Source organism: Narcine bancroftii, chromosome 14 (assembly GCF_036971445.1).
Source record: "Narcine bancroftii isolate sNarBan1 chromosome 14, sNarBan1.hap1, whole genome shotgun sequence".
NCBI classification, from domain to species: domain Eukaryota; kingdom Metazoa; phylum Chordata; class Chondrichthyes; order Torpediniformes; family Narcinidae; genus Narcine; species Narcine bancroftii.
Window position 1 is genome coordinate 63,980,378 of NC_091482.1, and position 17,154 is coordinate 63,997,531.

A 17,154-nucleotide genomic window follows, 5' to 3' on the forward strand; every position below is an offset into this window, starting at 1 on the left:
GGATTGTCCGGGCTGGATCCTCGGCGCCTTCGAGCGGTCAGAGTGGCGGTGAGAACTGGAGGGGTAGGGACACGCCGGAATTAGCACTTTTTGCTTCGCATAATCATTTAAGGAAGGGATTAAAGAAAAAGGTGGCCAATTCCACTGAAATGGTTACAATCAAAGGTCTGGTGTGCGAAGAGTTAAGAAACTGGAAACCTTGTTTGCGCAACAATCAGTGCAGATCTAAGCCGCGCCAAAATGTCTAGACGACCACATGATTGGAGTCAGCCAATGGCTGAGATGTAACCTAGGAGGCCCAGTGTGTTGGAAAGAGAGAGAGAGTGAGGGAGGGAAGATCTACAGTCTCACTGTCCGTTCAGGGTGCACAAAATCTACCACTCACTCCTGCCTGTGTTTGATTTTTTTTTAAACTTGGGATTTTTTTAAAAACTGGCACTGCTGGAAAGAATCGAAATCACTGAAGATCTGGCTTGCAGTTTCTTTGGATCTATTACAGAGGGCATTTCACACTGAAGACTGCAGATTTAACGGAGAAAGAAGCGAGAGGCTTTTAAAAAGGAGAGGACATTGCCAATCCTGCAGAAGCTACTCTTTCTGTCCTCGCCTTTGTGGATGGGAGAGTTTGTTGCAATTTTTGCATTGGTTACTGTTGCAGTTTTCCTTTTGCACGGGTGCTTGTTACGGGGTTTCTGCCCCCGGACCCTTTGCACAGTCCCCTTTTAGAGCCGAATGTGGCAGCTGTGTCGGGGTGATCGGGTCCCGGAGCTGCCTGGCTCTCCCCCCGGGTTGATGCCGTCTGATCTCCCCTTTTAAAAATCCCCTTCCCTTTCTCCCCCTTCCCACCCCTCCTCCAAGAGGAAAGGACGAGTGAGAGAGGGGGGGGTCGCATCGTGAAGTGGCGGGGTTATCGATTGCACTCCCCGACTCTCGTGATTATAATCGTCGCATGTTCAGATCCAAACGCTCGGGCCTTGTGCGGCGACTTTGGCGAAGCCGGGTAACGGGGAGCAATGGGCAGGAGACGGAGGATTGGAGCGACCCGGCCGGATCGTTCAACGAGCTCAAGTCAGTAACGCACTCGCTGCTGAAGAGGCTGAAGGAGAAGCCCTTGGAACTGTTGTTTCAGGCTGTGGAGAGCCGAGGGGGGCTGCACACCGCTTGTGTCCTGATGGCGAGGAACGAAGTGAGAGTTGGCAAGCAGACCCTCGCCCCCCAACTCTTGCTTTGCAGACTTTTCAGGTGGCCTGATCTCAAGCAGCTCTTCGAACTCAAGAGGCTTTACCCTTGCGAGGGCTTTTCCAGGAGCGCGGAACACGCTACAGTTTGCTGCAACCCCTATCACTTCAGCCGGCTCTCTGGCCCAGGTGAACCTTCTTTATTAACATCCACCCCATGCCCACACGTTCCATCCCCGAGGGCTTCACCACCTTTTGTGCATTTCACCAGTTGCATTCGTGTGAAGCTCCACCTTTTCAGAAGGTGCTGGGTGCTTCGCTCTGCCACAAGCTTTAATCACCCCCCCCCCCCCAAGCATTTTAAACAGTCCTGAACCCCATCTGGGGGATCCAAGTGGAAAAACTCACTGGAATCCCCAGAACTAGAGTTGGCCCCTGAGTTCATTTTTAGCGCATGGCCCTAATCTCCGCCGCTCATGTCAGGTTTCTTTCCCTGTAGCCATTCTGAGCCTGTGGTTCCACCTCAATCATGGGTCAATATATGAACCCCACCACCTGAACGTTTACTCCACAGTCGTCCGCTCATGTAGTTTACTAGGATCGTCTTGAGTTTAAAAGTTATGAAATGTGCAGCTTATTCACAAATGTACAGTTTGGAGAAATGTTCATTTAATTTTACAAACTGGGGTTTAAAGAGTTAAAAAAAGGGAGGGGGGGGAGAGAAACCTTTTATAGACCTCGTTATGTTTCATTCATGAGCTGGAGGTTTCATTCATTACATTAGAGATGTACATTTCAAGCCATTTGTAACAAGTATGTATCCAGGGCTAATCGAACACGGGTGAAATTTGATGTCCTTAATCTAGATTAGAGAAGAGAGAAGCAGAGTTGATACTGGGTTGTTTATGACCATGAGTGGTTCAAATCAAATGGGGGGGTTTTTAATGTACTTTTGTGTTTTTTTTCCCCCCACCCCACAAGCAACACTAAGACAGACCGAAACCATGAAACTGTCAACAGCATGTCTTAATAAATAAATGTTTTTTTAAAAAAAGTCCCAGCAGACTGAATCCGGTAGGTTACCTGATTGAATCTTCTGTCAACGCCTTGTGAGAACCCAAGCGTCCGCTTGGCGAAGGTTTTCACAACAGTTGAGTGAAGTTGTGTGTCGGTTCTCACATCTTTGATTTTTTTTTGGTGTGTGCACGTGTTAAAAGGCATTTTCCTTACAATTTTTGTGGAAACCTCAATATTTAATAACCGAGATGAAAAGTTTTTTTTTTAACAAGACATGTCACCTTTCTGCAGATGGAATTCTGGTTTTCACCCCCTTTCATCATTTTTCCATCACGGGTTCTGTCTGGAGGACGCAAGTGCTGCTGAGGAGTTGGGCTGTGCATGACCCCTCACACTGCCCCTTCATTTAGCTCCAGCCTTGAGACCCCACAGTTGACAGGAGGTGCATTGCTTTAGGAAGGGGGCGGGCGCATTGCAGAAGGCGTTGAAAACCTTTCTTGATCAGCAACTGAACCCAGTTGGCCTTTTGATGTTATAATATCGACTGGGGCAACTGAGATAATTTATTTTAAAAGTCATGAGGGCTGTCAAATGTTGGCACAATATAAAGGAACCACTGTCTTTTAAAAAAAAAAACCCCAGCCCGTCTAAAGTTCTGTTGCATTTTTAAAAATAACTAAGAATAATTAAAACTTGACGTGATCACTTTTTGATGTCACCGATGCAAACTGTGGGTGTTGTTCGCACTTCAGGTCCTTGCCCTCGCCCACTCCAGTCCATGCTTTAAATGGGACAGGCCGAGCATTGGGGGAGCATTGGCCTCCTGGCATCTGCGAGTCCGTGTCACCTTTTCACGTGGTGCTCCCAGAAACTCCCTTCTCTGGAGCTTGCAACTGTTCCGAAAACGCTTGATTTAAACCTCCCCGGTTCTGCAGACTGGACCAGAACTGCAGCCCCCCCCCCCCATCCCGATCTGGAACCATCCCTTTGAAACGAGATCGATTTCAACTCGTGTTTTTTTCTCTCTCTTTTTTCCCCCTAAGAAGTTCCAAAGCTATTTAGGTGAAGGAGTGGCAGTAATATGCAGTTTGCATATCCCTGGCGCCAGCCTGGCTCCTCGTTCATCTGACGACTGAAGCTGGGCAATTACTGCATGCTTACTCTCTCCACAGTTCACTCAGACGCAGGCAGGGATTTTTTTCTCTTGACTTTTTTGATTTTTGTCTCACTTTTGCTCTCCGTTAATTTCCAATGTCCTCATTTTCAGATTCTCCACCTCCCCCTTACTCCAGATTCTCTTCAAATGATGAAGGAAAGCCATTGGGTAAGTTTTGTCTAACTTTGGAAAAGTTCTCGTTTGTCAATCGCAGAAAGCGTTGTCACAGAAGGAACCTGCAATCTTTCCTCCTCATGAACTAAGTTTTAATGATCTTGCATGAAGTTAAGAATTTATCAGTGGGCACCTGCCATCTCAGAACCCAGTGGTTTAGGGAATTGCTGAATTTAGGAAGGCTTTGAGTTTGTTGTTGAAGCAGTCATTTAGCTTGGAAGGATTTTAATTGAAACTAAACGAAGCAAGTGTGCATTGCCCATTCAGCCTGCCCTGACCAAGAGGAAGCCTTGAGCTATCAGGAGAGCTTGTGAATCCTGCTGTTATTTTGCATGGTGGCTTGCCAAACATTGAAGCTTCAGTGAGGCTGGCTGTGGTTGCAAGTGTGTGGTGCTGGGGTTGCAAGCAATCAGTCAGCATTACAAGCTTCAGTTTGGCCTGGATTAAACTCTTCTACTATTGCCTAATGAAAACATTTCTCAATTTAAATGGCGCTTCAAGTAAATCAATTGTACAAAAATTTTAATGGATTTTGGGGGGGGGGGGTGCTGCACATGAATGAATGTCATGCTCTGAGTGCGAAGCGATTTCCCCAATGTATTTTGCTCCCTGTACTAATCAGATGGCACTGAGGTCTGTAATTCCTTGGAGATTTGGGCCTTTGCTGGTTCAGATTTTGATGGCTTGGATCATGAAAGTTTTGTGGATTTTTCTGCATAGGCCATTCATAGCCATTCATTGAGAGAGAGAGGGGCGAGAGAGAGAGGGGCGAGAGAGAGAGGGGGGCGAGAGAGAGAGAGGGGGGCGAGAGAGAGAGGGGGGCGAGAGAGAGAGGGGGGGGCGAGAGAGAGGGGGGGGGCGAGAGAGAGGGGGGGGCGAGAGAGAGGGGGGGGCGAGAGAGAGGGGGGGGCGAGAGAGAGGGGGGGGCGAGAGAGGGGGGGGCGAGAGAGAGGGGGGGGCGAGAGAGAGGGGGGGGCGAGAGAGAGGGGGGGCGAGAGAGAGGGGGGGCGAGAGAGAGAGAGGGGGGCGAGAGAGAGAGGGGGGCGGGAGAGAGAGGGGGGCGAGAGAGAGAGGGGGCGAGAGAGAGAGGGGGCGAGAGAGAGAGGGGGCGAGAGAGAGAGGGGGCGAGAGAGAGAGGGGGCGAGAGAGAGAGGGGGCGAGAGAGAGAGGGGGCGAGAGAGAGAGGGGGCGAGAGAGAGAGGGGGCGAGAGAGAGAGGGGGGACGAGAGAGAGAGGGGGGGCGAGAGAGAGAGGGGGGGCGAGAGAGAGAGGGGGGGCGAGAGAGAGGGGGGGCGAGAGAGAGGGGGGCGAGAGAGAGGGGGGGGCGAGAGAGGGGGGGGCGAGAGAGGGGGGGGCGAGAGAGAGAGGGGGGCGAGAGAGAGAGGGGGCGAGAGAGAGAGGGGGGGGCGAGAGAGAGAGGGGGGGGCGAGAGAGAGGGGGGAGAGAGAGAGGGGGGGGCGAGTGAGAGGGGGGCGAGTGAGAGGGGGGGCGAGAGAGAGAGGGGGGCGAGAGAGAGGGGGGGCGAGAGAGAGGGGGGGGCGAGAGAGAGGGGGGGGGCGAGAGAGGGGGGGGCGAGAGAGGGGGGGGCGAGAGAGAGGGGGGGCGAGAGAGAGAGGGAGGGGGAGAGAGAGAGGGAGGGGCGAGAGAGAGAGGGGGGGCGAGAGAGAGAGGGGGGCGAGAGAGAGAGAGGGGGGCGAGAGAGAGAGGGGGGGGCGAGAGAGAGAGGGGGGGCGAGAGAGATGGGGGGAGAGAGAGAGAGGGGGGGAGAGAGAGAGAGGGGGGCGAGGCGAGAGAGAGGGGGGCGAGGCGAGAGAGAGGGGGGCGAGGCGAGAGAGAGGGGGGCGAGGCGAGAGAGAGGGGGGGGCGAGAGAGGGGGGCGAGGCGAGAGAGAGGGGGCGAGGCGAGAGAGAGGGGGGCGAGGCGAGAGAGAGGGGGGCGAGGCGAGAGAGAGGGGGGCGAGGCGAGAGAGAGGGGGCGAGGCGAGAGAGAGGGGGGCGAGGCGAGAGAGAGGGGGGCGAGGCGAGAGAGAGGGGGGCGAGGCGAGAGAGAGGGGGGCGAGGCGAGAGAGAGGGGGGCGAGGCGAGAGAGAGGGGGGCGAGGCGAGAGAGAGGGGGCGAGGCGAGAGAGAGGGGGGCGAGGCGAGAGAGAGGGGGGCGAGGCGAGAGAGAGGGGGGCGAGGCGAGAGAGAGGGGGGCGAGGCGAGAGAGAGGGGGGCGAGGCGAGAGAGAGGGGGGCGAGGCGAGAGAGAGGGGGGCGAGGCGAGAGAGAGGGGGGCGAGGCGAGAGAGAGGGGGGCGAGGCGAGAGAGAGGGGGGCGAGGCGAGAGAGAGGGGGGCGAGGCGAGAGAGAGGGGGGCGAGGCGAGAGAGAGGGGGGCGAGGCGAGAGAGAGGGGGGCGAGGCGAGAGAGAGGGGGGCGAGGCGAGAGAGAGGGGGCGAGGCGAGAGAGAGGGGGGCGAGGCGAGAGAGAGGGGGGCGAGGCGAGAGAGAGGGGGGCGAGGCGAGAGAGAGGGGGGCGAGGCGAGAGAGAGGGGGGCGAGGCGAGAGAGAGGGGGGCGAGGCGAGAGAGAGGGGGGCGAGGCGAGAGAGAGGGGGGCGAGGCGAGAGAGAGGGGGGCGAGGCGAGAGAGAGGGGGGCGAGGCGAGAGAGAGGGGGGCGAGGCGAGAGAGAGGGGGGCGAGGCGAGAGAGAGGGGGGCGAGGCGAGAGAGAGGGGGGCGAGGCGAGAGAGAGGGGGCGAGGCGAGAGAGAGGGGGGCGAGGCGAGAGAGAGGGGGGGGCGAGGCGAGAGAGAGGGGGGGGCCATTCATAGCTGAAGCTTGTAAATATTGTGCACAGGCTTCTCCATCTTGGTTCCCACTGAAATTCAAGGTGGGTGGGGGGGTGTTTTCCATTCTGGTGCAGATGTTCTTAAATGTGAATATGAAAAAAGGACAATATAGATCTGTCCTGTACAACACTGTAGATATTTTAATTGGTGCATCTTTAACCGCCTCTAATACTTATTCCATCAGAATGCACAGTGTCCTACACTGAAACAGAAGCCACCAATTCCCCAAATATTACACCTGGTGATTTCACAGGTAAGATGGCATTCTGTCTTTCCTTTGCTAATAGACTGGTTGTTGAGAAACCTGAATTAAGTTTGCCATAGAGAAATCACAGTGTATAATCTGTTTCCTATCTCCTTTTTAAATAAATGCTTGATTGGTAAATTAATCCTTCCAAAAATATTCATGAGATTTCAACTGGTATTGAGAATGATGGACTTGTATGGAGCCAGGAAGATGCTAGAATCTGGAGCAATAAGTAAACTGCTGGAGAACTCAATGGATCAAGCAGTATCATTTGGGGTGCAGGGGGAGGAATTGCACTGCTTTGGATCGAGACCCTGCATCAGGACTTGTTGGCAATTACTTTCACCTCACCGGAGCTGTTCAATCAGCTGATGGACTGACGTGTGGTTGACCCCAAATGCCAGCTTGTGCTGATGTTGCCGAGAGTCACTCTGGTTCTTCCTGCCTTGTCCATGAAAAGATCATTGAATTGGAACTCCTTCGATAATTGAATCAATGCATTGAAGCCTTGTGCCCACAATTTTTTTTTTGGCTAGCTACTGATTTTTACCAATTTACTTTTGGCGGAAGACGTGACATTGCATATCACGCCCACCAGAAGTGTCAATGGAAATGGCTGACCGTGGTTGACTGCTCGGGCTGTCTCAGATTTGGCAAGTTGCTACAAGGAGGAGGGCAAGCCATTTTCTGCCATTTTGTGTGTAATTTAAAGTGAGGGGTGAAGTTTGAGCATTTATGAGCTTTTTTGATCATCGTCCAGCTGACTAAGAAGGGAACCAAATGTGAGATGTGTAACAGCAGAGTGGAGTTCATTGTGCCAGTTATAATCATGTTGAGATTGATCAGAGAAATTCCCTTCTTTGACTAAATTGATTTATACAAAATCGCTGTAAACTCAGCAGGCAATATGTATGGAAATGGAGTAAAGGTTTTGGATTATTGACCTTTCAAGCATTTCCTTTTGGACATCCAGCATGGTAACAGTCCCTCCAGCCCAATTAACTTCCAATCCTTGTATGTTTGTTTTCATATATTTGACTAAATTTGTAGTCAAATATTGTTATTCTGCATTCCTTAGTAATTAGAAGCAATATACTTTCTCCAGTGGGGAATGAAATATTTTATTGTAAGTGTTGTCAGTCGTTCACTTGGATAAAAGTGGCATACTATGAATGTTGGAGGATAAATCCTGTACTTTGGTGTTAAGAGAAATCTGATTATCGTAAAGGAAAGGCATGCTGTTACATTGAGTAATATGAAGATTATGTAACAGGTGATTTTGATGAAGTGTCTAAAGATTCTGAAAAAATGTGATAGGAATGCAGAGAGGACATTCCAGAACCAGGGGGCGTAGTCTTGTGATATGGAGCCCTCCGTGGATGTTTCCCTTTCAGAGTGACCTGAATCTTTGGAATCCTCCACCCGGGGAGCTCTGGAGGCTGAATTATTGAATGACTATATTGGTCCAGAGGGAGGGTCAAGCATTATGGAGAGTAGCTGGAGCCAAGATTCAATCAACCATTATATTTTTGAATGGCAGAGTTGTCAGAGACAGGTGCTGAATGGTCTACTCTGGCTCCCTTCCTCTATATTTTTATTTCCCAAGGAGTGCTAACCCAAGGCTAATTTGGTGGAATAAAGATGTTGCCAAGGTGCTGGGTCCCAGATGACAGTCGAGTATAGTGACTGCTGCTGGGAGGTGTGTGCGGACTTCTAGTGTGGTTGAATGTCAGATCAGTGCTTTGCTTGGCTGTGACACCTCTCCTCATGTGTCTGTGCCAAACCTCAACGGAAAACAGCCACTTGGCTCGGCTTACAGTAGGACTTCTGGTGCCTTTGGAACCATAGCGTGGCCTGAGCTGGCACACTGAGTAAATGGTGAGAGAGAGGGAGGCTCTGTGCCGTGTGCTGTGAACACCCTTGACTTGCTTGGTTTCACCACTGTAACACCCATTAACATTTGGGTGGTATCATCGACACCACTGAAATATTCTCCGATAAATTGATGTTGAGCCGAAGGAGGGTACATTGGGACAGTGGCTAATTGCTTGGTAATATTAATAAGAAAAAGATAGAAATTCCATGGCTTCAAACCTTAAAGGCACAGTCACCAGTGGTGAATGGAAGAATAGTGGGTTTGCACAAATTAAGGCGTAAACTCCAGAAAGGGCTTGAATCAACCACGCTGTTAGATTTTTGTCATCACTGATCTTGTGATCAAAGTCCTGGATCATGCCATCGGAAGGCACAGTGGTGTTGATCTGCTCACCATTAAGTGGCGGTGAGATTAGCAGCTGCAGAGACCCCCGGGGTCACACGAAAAGGTTAAAATGCAAAATAAATGCAGATGCTGGGAAAGACTTGGCAGATCGAGTAACAGCCATGATTGCTGCCCGTCCTGTAAAGGGTTTCCCTCATTTTTTGATCCTTTTGTGAGTGGACTGGATTTGCTTCGTGCGTGAAATCGTGCTGTGCCCTGAGGGGAATGTGGGGCAATCCTGGCATCTTGCTTGAACGTTCCTTGGTTTTAATACTTAGGTGGCATTGCAGTCTTTCTGCCATGGGTGCAACATGCAGAGAGGAATCTGCTTTTGTGCAAGAGTTGAGGATGGCCAGTCGGCTAATCCTTTGAATGCGTGCACCTGTCCAACAAGATGCGAAATAGTGATCAGGAAAGATGGGCCGAGTGAACAAGGAGAAGCTGCAGGGAATAGGTGGGTCAGGCAGCTTTCATGGAGAGAAATGGTCAGCAGTGTTTCGTGTCGAGATCCTTCAGCCTATATGTTAATTATTGATAAATCTTCAGCCAAACAGTAATGCATTTGGAAGATCATTTCCCCACCATTCGGCCTTGTGCTGCACCATTGGCTCCAAGTTAATCTTGGAGATGTTTGCCATTGACTCAAGCATGGAACGTGGTGTTTCCATCAGGTAATTTTGCCCTTGTGGGATCATCGTGAGACCCAAGCTTGTTCCACAGATGCATTGCATGTGACAGGAGTTGATGACACTAGCCGAGATTTTCCATCTTGCTCCACACTCCCCCTTTATGTCCACTTTGTGCCCCAGATCCCTCAGCTTAACTGAACATCTAAATTTGCATGAACTCCTGTTGAACTGGGAAATGAATCTCACTCTTAGTGCTGCACGATGCACGATGGGGTGTTGTCTACTGGCTCTAATTTGTTCCTTTACTGGCAGCACCCTTGTAGATAATGGTGAGCTGTATTTTAACGCAGAGCCCTGAATTATGTGATCAGAAAATTCCAGATTTGGTACCATAACAGTCCTTGACTGGCTCCTCACTGTGGCCGCTCCACTTGTTAGCGGCCTCCATGGCATTAGAGGAAAGAGTTATTGTAATTGCATACTTGATCCTGGTGAAGCCAAGGATCCCTATGGAGTTATAGTGTCCATCGTGGCATACTGCTACTCTCTACTATTCATCTATTCTCTACTCGGCCCAACAAATGGGTGCAAGGGCTAGAAGATTCATGCTGATGCACTTGGGTGTAAGTTGAAAAAACTGATCAGAAGTTCCCAACCCAGAGAACATTTATTTTTGTCTCATTAACCACATCCAGATGTAACTGCTTGCTTTGAAATAAATTAGCAAGTGTCCCTGCCAGTTAGTTTTGGTATTGGGACAAAAGTTTGCCAGTTCAACAAGTGCTAATAAAATATCTGTTTTTCTAATTCTTCCCTTGATCTGCAGGCCAAGTTTAGTTGTAAACCTTTGCAAAGGGAAGGGTGCAAAGAATGGCTAAATCCTTTTGGAGCCTGGCATAATTAGAATCGATTCGATTTGCAGTTACATTGAGGCTGAGCAATGCTTTTTCTTACATTTTGGTCCTTTGAATTCCAATCAAGGCTTTATTTGTGTGTGGTTTATTTTATTTGGGCCATGTAGAATTTGTTACATTTCACAGACTGAGAAATGGCATGTGACTTGTTATCACCTGTGATCTTGACATAACATTTAGGAGGTTTTCCATAATGGAAAAGTGTAACAAAAGCAATAGACTGATTTTTAAAATGGAGTGCAGTCTCCATGAAATTGGATACTTGTCGCCCAACCGTGCAAGTTTGGATCCCAAAACTATTAGCAAGATTGGGTGATTGATGCTCTCACAGAGACAGCCTAGTGCACAGGATAAGAGTTTGAGTTTCCATACCGACCCATTCTGTGCCTTAACTATGTGAAAATGGTTTTGGCTTGTGTATACAGTACTTACTACCAGCCCCCCCACATCTCCATCGGGCACACAAAACTCAAAACGGTCAACCAGTTTACCTATCTCGGCTGCACCATTTCATCAGATGCAAGGATCGACAATGAGATAGACAACAGACTCGCCAAGGCAAATAGTGCCTTTGGAAGACTACACAAAAGAGTCTGGAAAAACAACCAACTGAAAAACCTCACAAAGATGAGCGTATACAGAGCCGTTGTCATACCCACACTCCTGTTCGGCTCCGAATCATGGGTCCTCTACTGGCATCACCTACGGCTCCTAGAACGCTTCCACCAGCGTTGTCTCTGCTCCATCCTCAACATCCAGTGGAGCGCTTTCATCCCTAACGTCGAAGTACTCGAGATGGCAGAGGTCGACAGCATCGAGTCCACGCTGCTGAAGATCCAGCTGCGCTGGGTGGGTCACGTCTCCAGAATGGAGGACCATCGCCTTCCCAAGATCGTGTTATATGGCGAGCTCTCCACTGGCCACCGTGACAGAGGTGCACCAAAGAAAAGGTACAAGGACTGCCTAAAGAAAGCTCTTGGTGCCTGCCACATTGACCACCGCCAGTGGGTTGATATCACCTCAAACCATGCATCTTGGCGCCTCACAGTTTGGCGGGCAGCAACCTCCTTTGAAGAAGACCGCAGAGCCCACCTCACTGACAAAAGGCAAAGGAGGAAAAACCCAACACCCAACCCCAACCAACCAATTTTCCCCTGCAGCCGCTGCAACAGTGTCTGCCTGTCCCGCATTGGACTTGTCAGTCACCAACGAGCCTGCAGCTGACGTGGACTTTACCCCTCCATAAATCTTCGTCCGCGAAGCCAAGCCAAAGAAAGATAGGTCTTTTTATAGGGGGGGGGAAAGCAAATGTAAAGGCAGATATTCTCCATCTTTACATCGTTTAACTTGTTAAAAGCTCCGAGGGCGGATAAGGAGGCGGACTCTGATCCACCTAGGAGGTAGAGTCAGAGATGGAGCAACTCTCTCCAACTCCTTCCTGACAGCGGCTGCAGAGGGATGGGCTGATGATGTAACGATGATTTCAGCCCATGACCCAGGAACAGGATTTTTAAAATGACTAATTACATGGCGCAGGAGATCCTGAGACTCCTTGAATAGATCTCCACCAGCACTCTTACCTGCTCTTCGGTCGCCATTTCGGAAGTAGGTTGCTTTCCCTTGGCGCATATGGATGCTGTCACGGCGACAGCGGAGCTACTGCACCACAACCCCCTGCCCCCCCCCCCCCCCCCCCTCAAACTCCGGAAGACGGCTCCAGACACTGCTCAGCAAGAAAGCAATGCTGGATCCGCCTAATAGGCCTTCACCATAAAAATTTAAGTTCGACATTTTTATTTTCGTTGAGCTGCCTTCAAGACGGCATTTCACCATAAAGACGCCTCGTGGGTTTGAATCTCCCTCTGTATATTTCTATCTGTTTCTCACTTTTCCTGAGTGATTCTCTCTCCTCCCCTGTCTGATCATGTTCACTTATCACTGTCACCAATGTTCACTTATCACTGTCACCACCAAATCACATTTCTTCAGATGAATGGTGTTATTTTGTTGAAGATGATTTTTTTTTTGTTAATTTCAAATCCTCTAATTTCTTTTTGCCTGAATTGAGAAAAACTCGCAGTTGCACTGGGAAAAGTTGTGAGCTGGTATCATGTCTTTGGAAGCATTAGTTATTAGGTGACTTTTTCACCGTGACCAATCGCTGAAGCCAGCTTCTTGCAATATTGGACATCCAATGTCATATTTAATCCAAACACTTCGTATTACAGTGAAATATGTATTAATTTCATAATTTCATTGGTTTGGATGAGCTGACCAGGCTTTTCAATTCTACAATTCCTGTTTCCCTCACCCATTGAAGACTGCTTGTCAATATTTTGCCTCGATCTCTAATCAAACGTTGAGGGCAGAGGCAAGGAGGAGTAAGAGCTGTGCTGTAAGAGCACAATCCCTGCCCTGTCCATTCAAATCAAAATCTTTAAGAACATGTCTGTCCGTCTGTGTGTGGGGTCCTCTCCGTGTGTGTGAGTGGGGGTCCTCTCCGTGTGTGTGAGTGGGGGTCCTCTCCGTGTGTGTGAGTGGGGGTCCTCTCCGTGTGTGTGAGTGGGGGTCCTCTCCGTGTGTGTGAGTGGGGGTCCTCTCCGTGTGTGTGAGTGGGGGTCCTCTCCGTGTGTGTGAGTGGGGGTCCTCTCCGTGTGTGTGAGTGGGGGTCCTCTCCGTGTGTGTGAGTGGGGGGGTCTCCGTGTGTGTGAGTGGGGGGGTCTCCGTGTGTGTGAGTGGGGGGGTCTCCGTGTGTGTGTGTGGGGGGGGTCTCCGTGTGTGGGGGGGGTCTCCGTGTGTGGGGGGGGTCTCCGTGTGTGGGGGGGGTCTCCGTGTGTGGGGGGGGTCTCCGTGTGTGTGTGTGTGTGGGGGGGGTCTCCGTGTGTGTGTGGGGGGGTCTCTCTTGCCCTCTCTGTGGCTCTCTCGGCCCCCCCCCCTCTCTGTGGCTCTCTCGCCCCCCCCCCTCTCTGTGGCTCTCTCGCCCCCCCTCTCTGTGGCTCTCTCGCCCCCCCCTCTCTGTGGCTCTCTCGCCCCCCCCTCTCTGTGGCTCTCTCGCCCCCCCCTCTCTGTGGCTCTCTCGCCCCCCCCCCCTCTCTGTGGCTCTCTCGCCCCCCCCCTCTCTGTGGCTCTCTCGCCCCCCCCTCTGTGGCTCTCTCGCCCCCCCCTCTGTGGCTCTCTCGCCCCCCCCCCTCTGTGGCTCTCTCGCCCCCTCCCCCTCTCTGTGGCTCTCTCGCCCACCCCCCCCCCTCTCTGTGGCTCTCTCGCCCACCCCCCTCTCTGTGGCTCTCTCGCCCCCCCCCCTCTCTGTGGCTCTCTCGCCCACCCCCCCCCTCTCTGTGGCTCTCTCGCCCCCCCCCTCTCTGTGGCTCTCTCGCCCCCCCCCTCTCTGTGGCTCTCTCGCCCCCCCCCCCTCTCTGTGGCTCTCTCGCCCCCCCCCCTCTCTGTGGCTCTCTCGCCCCCCCCTCTCTGTGGCTCTCTCGCCCCCCCCCCTCTCTGTGGCTCTCTCGCCCCCCCCCCCTCTCTGTGGCTCTCTCGCCCCCCCCTCTCTGTGGCTCTCTCGCCCCCCCCCTCTGTGGCTCTCTCGCCCCCCTCCCTCTGTGTGGCTCTCTCGCCCCCCCCCCTCTCTGTGGCTCTCTCGCACCCCCCCCCTCTCTGTGGCTCTCTCGCACCCCCCCCCTCTCTGTGGCTCTCTCGCACACCCCCCCTCTCTGTGGCTCTCTCGCACCCCCCCCCTCTCTGTGGCTCTCTCGCACCCCCCCCTCTCTGTGGCTCTCTCACCACCCCCCCCCCTCTCTGTGGCTCTCTCACCCCCCCCCCTCTCTGTGGCTCTCTCACCCCCCCCCCTCTCTGTGGCTCTCTCACCCCCCCCCCCTCTCTGTGGCTCTCTCACCCCCCCCTCTCTGTGGCTCTCTCACCCCCCCTCCTCCCCCCCTCCCCCCCCCCCCCTCTCTCTCTCTCTCTCATCTCTCTCTCTCTCTCTCTCTCTCTCTCGCCCCACCCCCCTCTCTATGTCTATATTACACATCAGGTCTGTGAGCTCGATGCAGACTGGGATCTTGGTGCATGAGTTATTATGTGATGTTATCAGGCAGAGCCCTTTTGACTCTTTGCCCATGGCTGCTTCAAAGGAGAAGCTTGAGTTTGTACTGTGATTTACGCTAACCACTTGAGCTCATCCATCATAGTAACTTCTATGAGGCACCCCAGTAAACGGAGCCAGTTAGGATAATGGTTATTGAATTCATTCATGAAAACCATTTCTGCAAAGATTAGATCTCAATGTCTTTTTTCATCTTTTGAATTTCTCAACTGGTTTGCGAGATTTTTCTTCTTTGTTAATTAATTCCTTAATAGCCTTCAGTTTTTAAAATACTTTCCCTAAAGTGAATAGTCGCTCCCTAATCCCAGTAGTAATCTTTCATGTATTTACTGAGGAGTTTGTTCCCGTGTGAATGGAATCAAGAGTCACTGTGATATTAACATTCACTTTCTGTTAAATCCATTCTTCTAATATCTATGAAGAAACTGATCCTTTCCTACTTCCCAGTTTGCCAACTTGGAGGAACCAACGCTTCCTAGTTTGAAAGCCATTAGGCAAGATTGTAGCTGAACAGTTTCTTAACCTCGTTGATCTCCTTGATCCTCATATGTAAATTGATTAATGACATCAAATCTGAGATTAATCCAGCCTGCACCTACTGTTTAGATTGGGGAACAGGATCAGACATGGTAATCGCTCTGTGAGGTCCTGTTCGGCGTATAGTTCATGGCCTTAAACAAACTGAAATGGCTGGCGGTGTCTCACTTTGGAGGCAAAACCACATTTGACTGAATCGTATTGGGTTTGGTGGCAAAAGCTTGGTGGAAGAGTGAGTTTATAAGTTCAAGGTTCAGAGTTATTGTCCGAGTATGTGCATGACATACAACCCTGTGGTTCTTTTTCCCTGCGGGTGAGGAGGAATGTCTATTCATCAATAGCGCAAAAAAAATTATTAAATGAAAGATGCATGTATAAAAGGGAGAAATGTAAAGAAAAAATGAAACTTGTACAAACTGTGCAGTACGGGAAAAAATAAATATTCGGTAATAACGTTCAAAGTAAGAATCTTTAAATGAGTCTCTGATTGAGTTTGTCGTTGAGGAGTCTGATGGCAGAGGGGGAGCAGCTGTTCCTGAACCTGGTGGTGTGAGTCTTGTGGCACCGACACCTCTTATGGCAGCAGCGAGAGCATAACATGTGCTGAGTGGTGTGGATCCATGATGATTGTTTCTGCTGTCTGAATGCAGCATCCCATGTAGATTTTTTTCAACAGCGGGGTGGGTTTTGCATATGATGTACTGGACCATGTCCACTACCTTTTGCAAGGTTTTCTGCTCACTTATTGGTGCCACCATTCAAGGCCATGATGACCTAAATCTTCCACTATTGGATAAACTGCCTACTTTTCAGGGATTCTAGTTTTATTTAATAACTCAGTCCTTGGAACCTTGGTAAAATCGCTTGGTTCAATTGTTAGGCACCAAGAGGCAGTGTCCACCACGACACTGATTGCCACGGACATTTTGATATTGATTCCATGAATGCCAACCATGGCAGTCAAACTTTATGCCATCTAGATTATGGTATTTGGCGGTTCCAACTGTCTTTACCACAAAGTCAAGGTTATAATCAATCAAATTTTCTTTTGTTTCAAATGAAAGGACAATCCCTTCATCCTGAAGCAAGGGGAGGTGGGGAGAGGTAAATACAAATAATTCCTTGCTGTCACTTTCTTGGTATTTGGCCAGAAACTGAACTAGAATAACCATGTACAATGTGGCTACAAGAGCAGTTCAGAGTCCAGGAATCCTGCAGCATATAACTTACCTCCTCATACCTTAAACCCTTTACATCATCTACAAGTTCTGTCAGAAGTGTGACGGAATACTCTCCACTTGCCTGGAAGAGTTCAACCTCCAAAGCATTCAAGTATCTCAGCATCATACAAGACCTAGCAGCCCACTCGACAGGCTCCCTATCCACAACCTTTGACTCACTCCATCTTTTGTAGCACCTACCAAATACTCTGCAGGAACTTGCCAAGACTCCTTACACCCACGACAGGGGTGGCAAAAGCATAGGAACACCACTATCTGGAAGTTGTCCTCCAAGCCTCACATCATCCTGAATTGGAGATGTATTCCTATTCCTTCACTGTAGCTGGGTGTGAATCCTGGAATTTCCCACTGCTGTAGTAGAATTGAGGGCATTCCCATCATCTTCAAGCAACAGTTCAAGAAGGTGCCTGAAGGGAAGTTAGAGATGGAAATTAAATTATTATCAAAATACTGACTCCGTTCATAGGGCTAACGTACCTTGAATGAATTTTTTTTTAAAATGTGGATCCCTTGTCAGATTTCTGGTGGCTCAGGCTTGGGACTCAAACTACAGAATCAATAGGTGCAACTTTACCATTCGTCAAGATGAGATGGCCAAAACTGTTCCTTCAGTGGGAGTAGAGAAATTGAATTAGGAAATGAGGGAGACCAAAATTGGGAGCAAATCTTGAGTTGCTGTTCTTCTGTCAAGATCTTTACTTCAGAGCTTGTGTGTTGACTTTGTTCTCTCCCCCTACAGATTCAAATTGAGATTTGCAAATATGAGTGGTTTTTTTTTTTTGCCCCTCCCGTGGTAGGTGGTGGGCATTTTTCTTGGCTCTGCTCACAGGCCATATTGACAAAACTGAGAAAAATCCACACACTGAACGTTCTGGCTG

At 50.4% G+C, this 17,154-nt stretch overlaps 1 protein-coding gene across 2 annotated transcripts in view; it reads left to right on the forward strand.

Moving 5' to 3' along the window:
- Positions 1–289: 289 nt before the first annotated feature.
- The window catches only part of smad6b (SMAD family member 6b), a 65,517-nt gene continuing 48,652 nt past the window's right edge, over positions 290–17,154 (forward strand). The window contains exons 1-3 of one of the 2 annotated variants that reach the window (XM_069910279.1): positions 290–1,367; positions 3,463–3,519; positions 6,534–6,602. In XM_069910279.1, coding sequence (XP_069766380.1) covers positions 950–1,367; positions 3,463–3,519; positions 6,534–6,602 — 544 coding nt within the window. In that variant the 5' untranslated portion in view covers positions 290–949. The remainder of the gene's footprint in view (positions 1,368–3,462; positions 3,520–6,533; positions 6,603–17,154) is intronic. The other variant, XM_069910280.1, reaches the window with a different exon arrangement.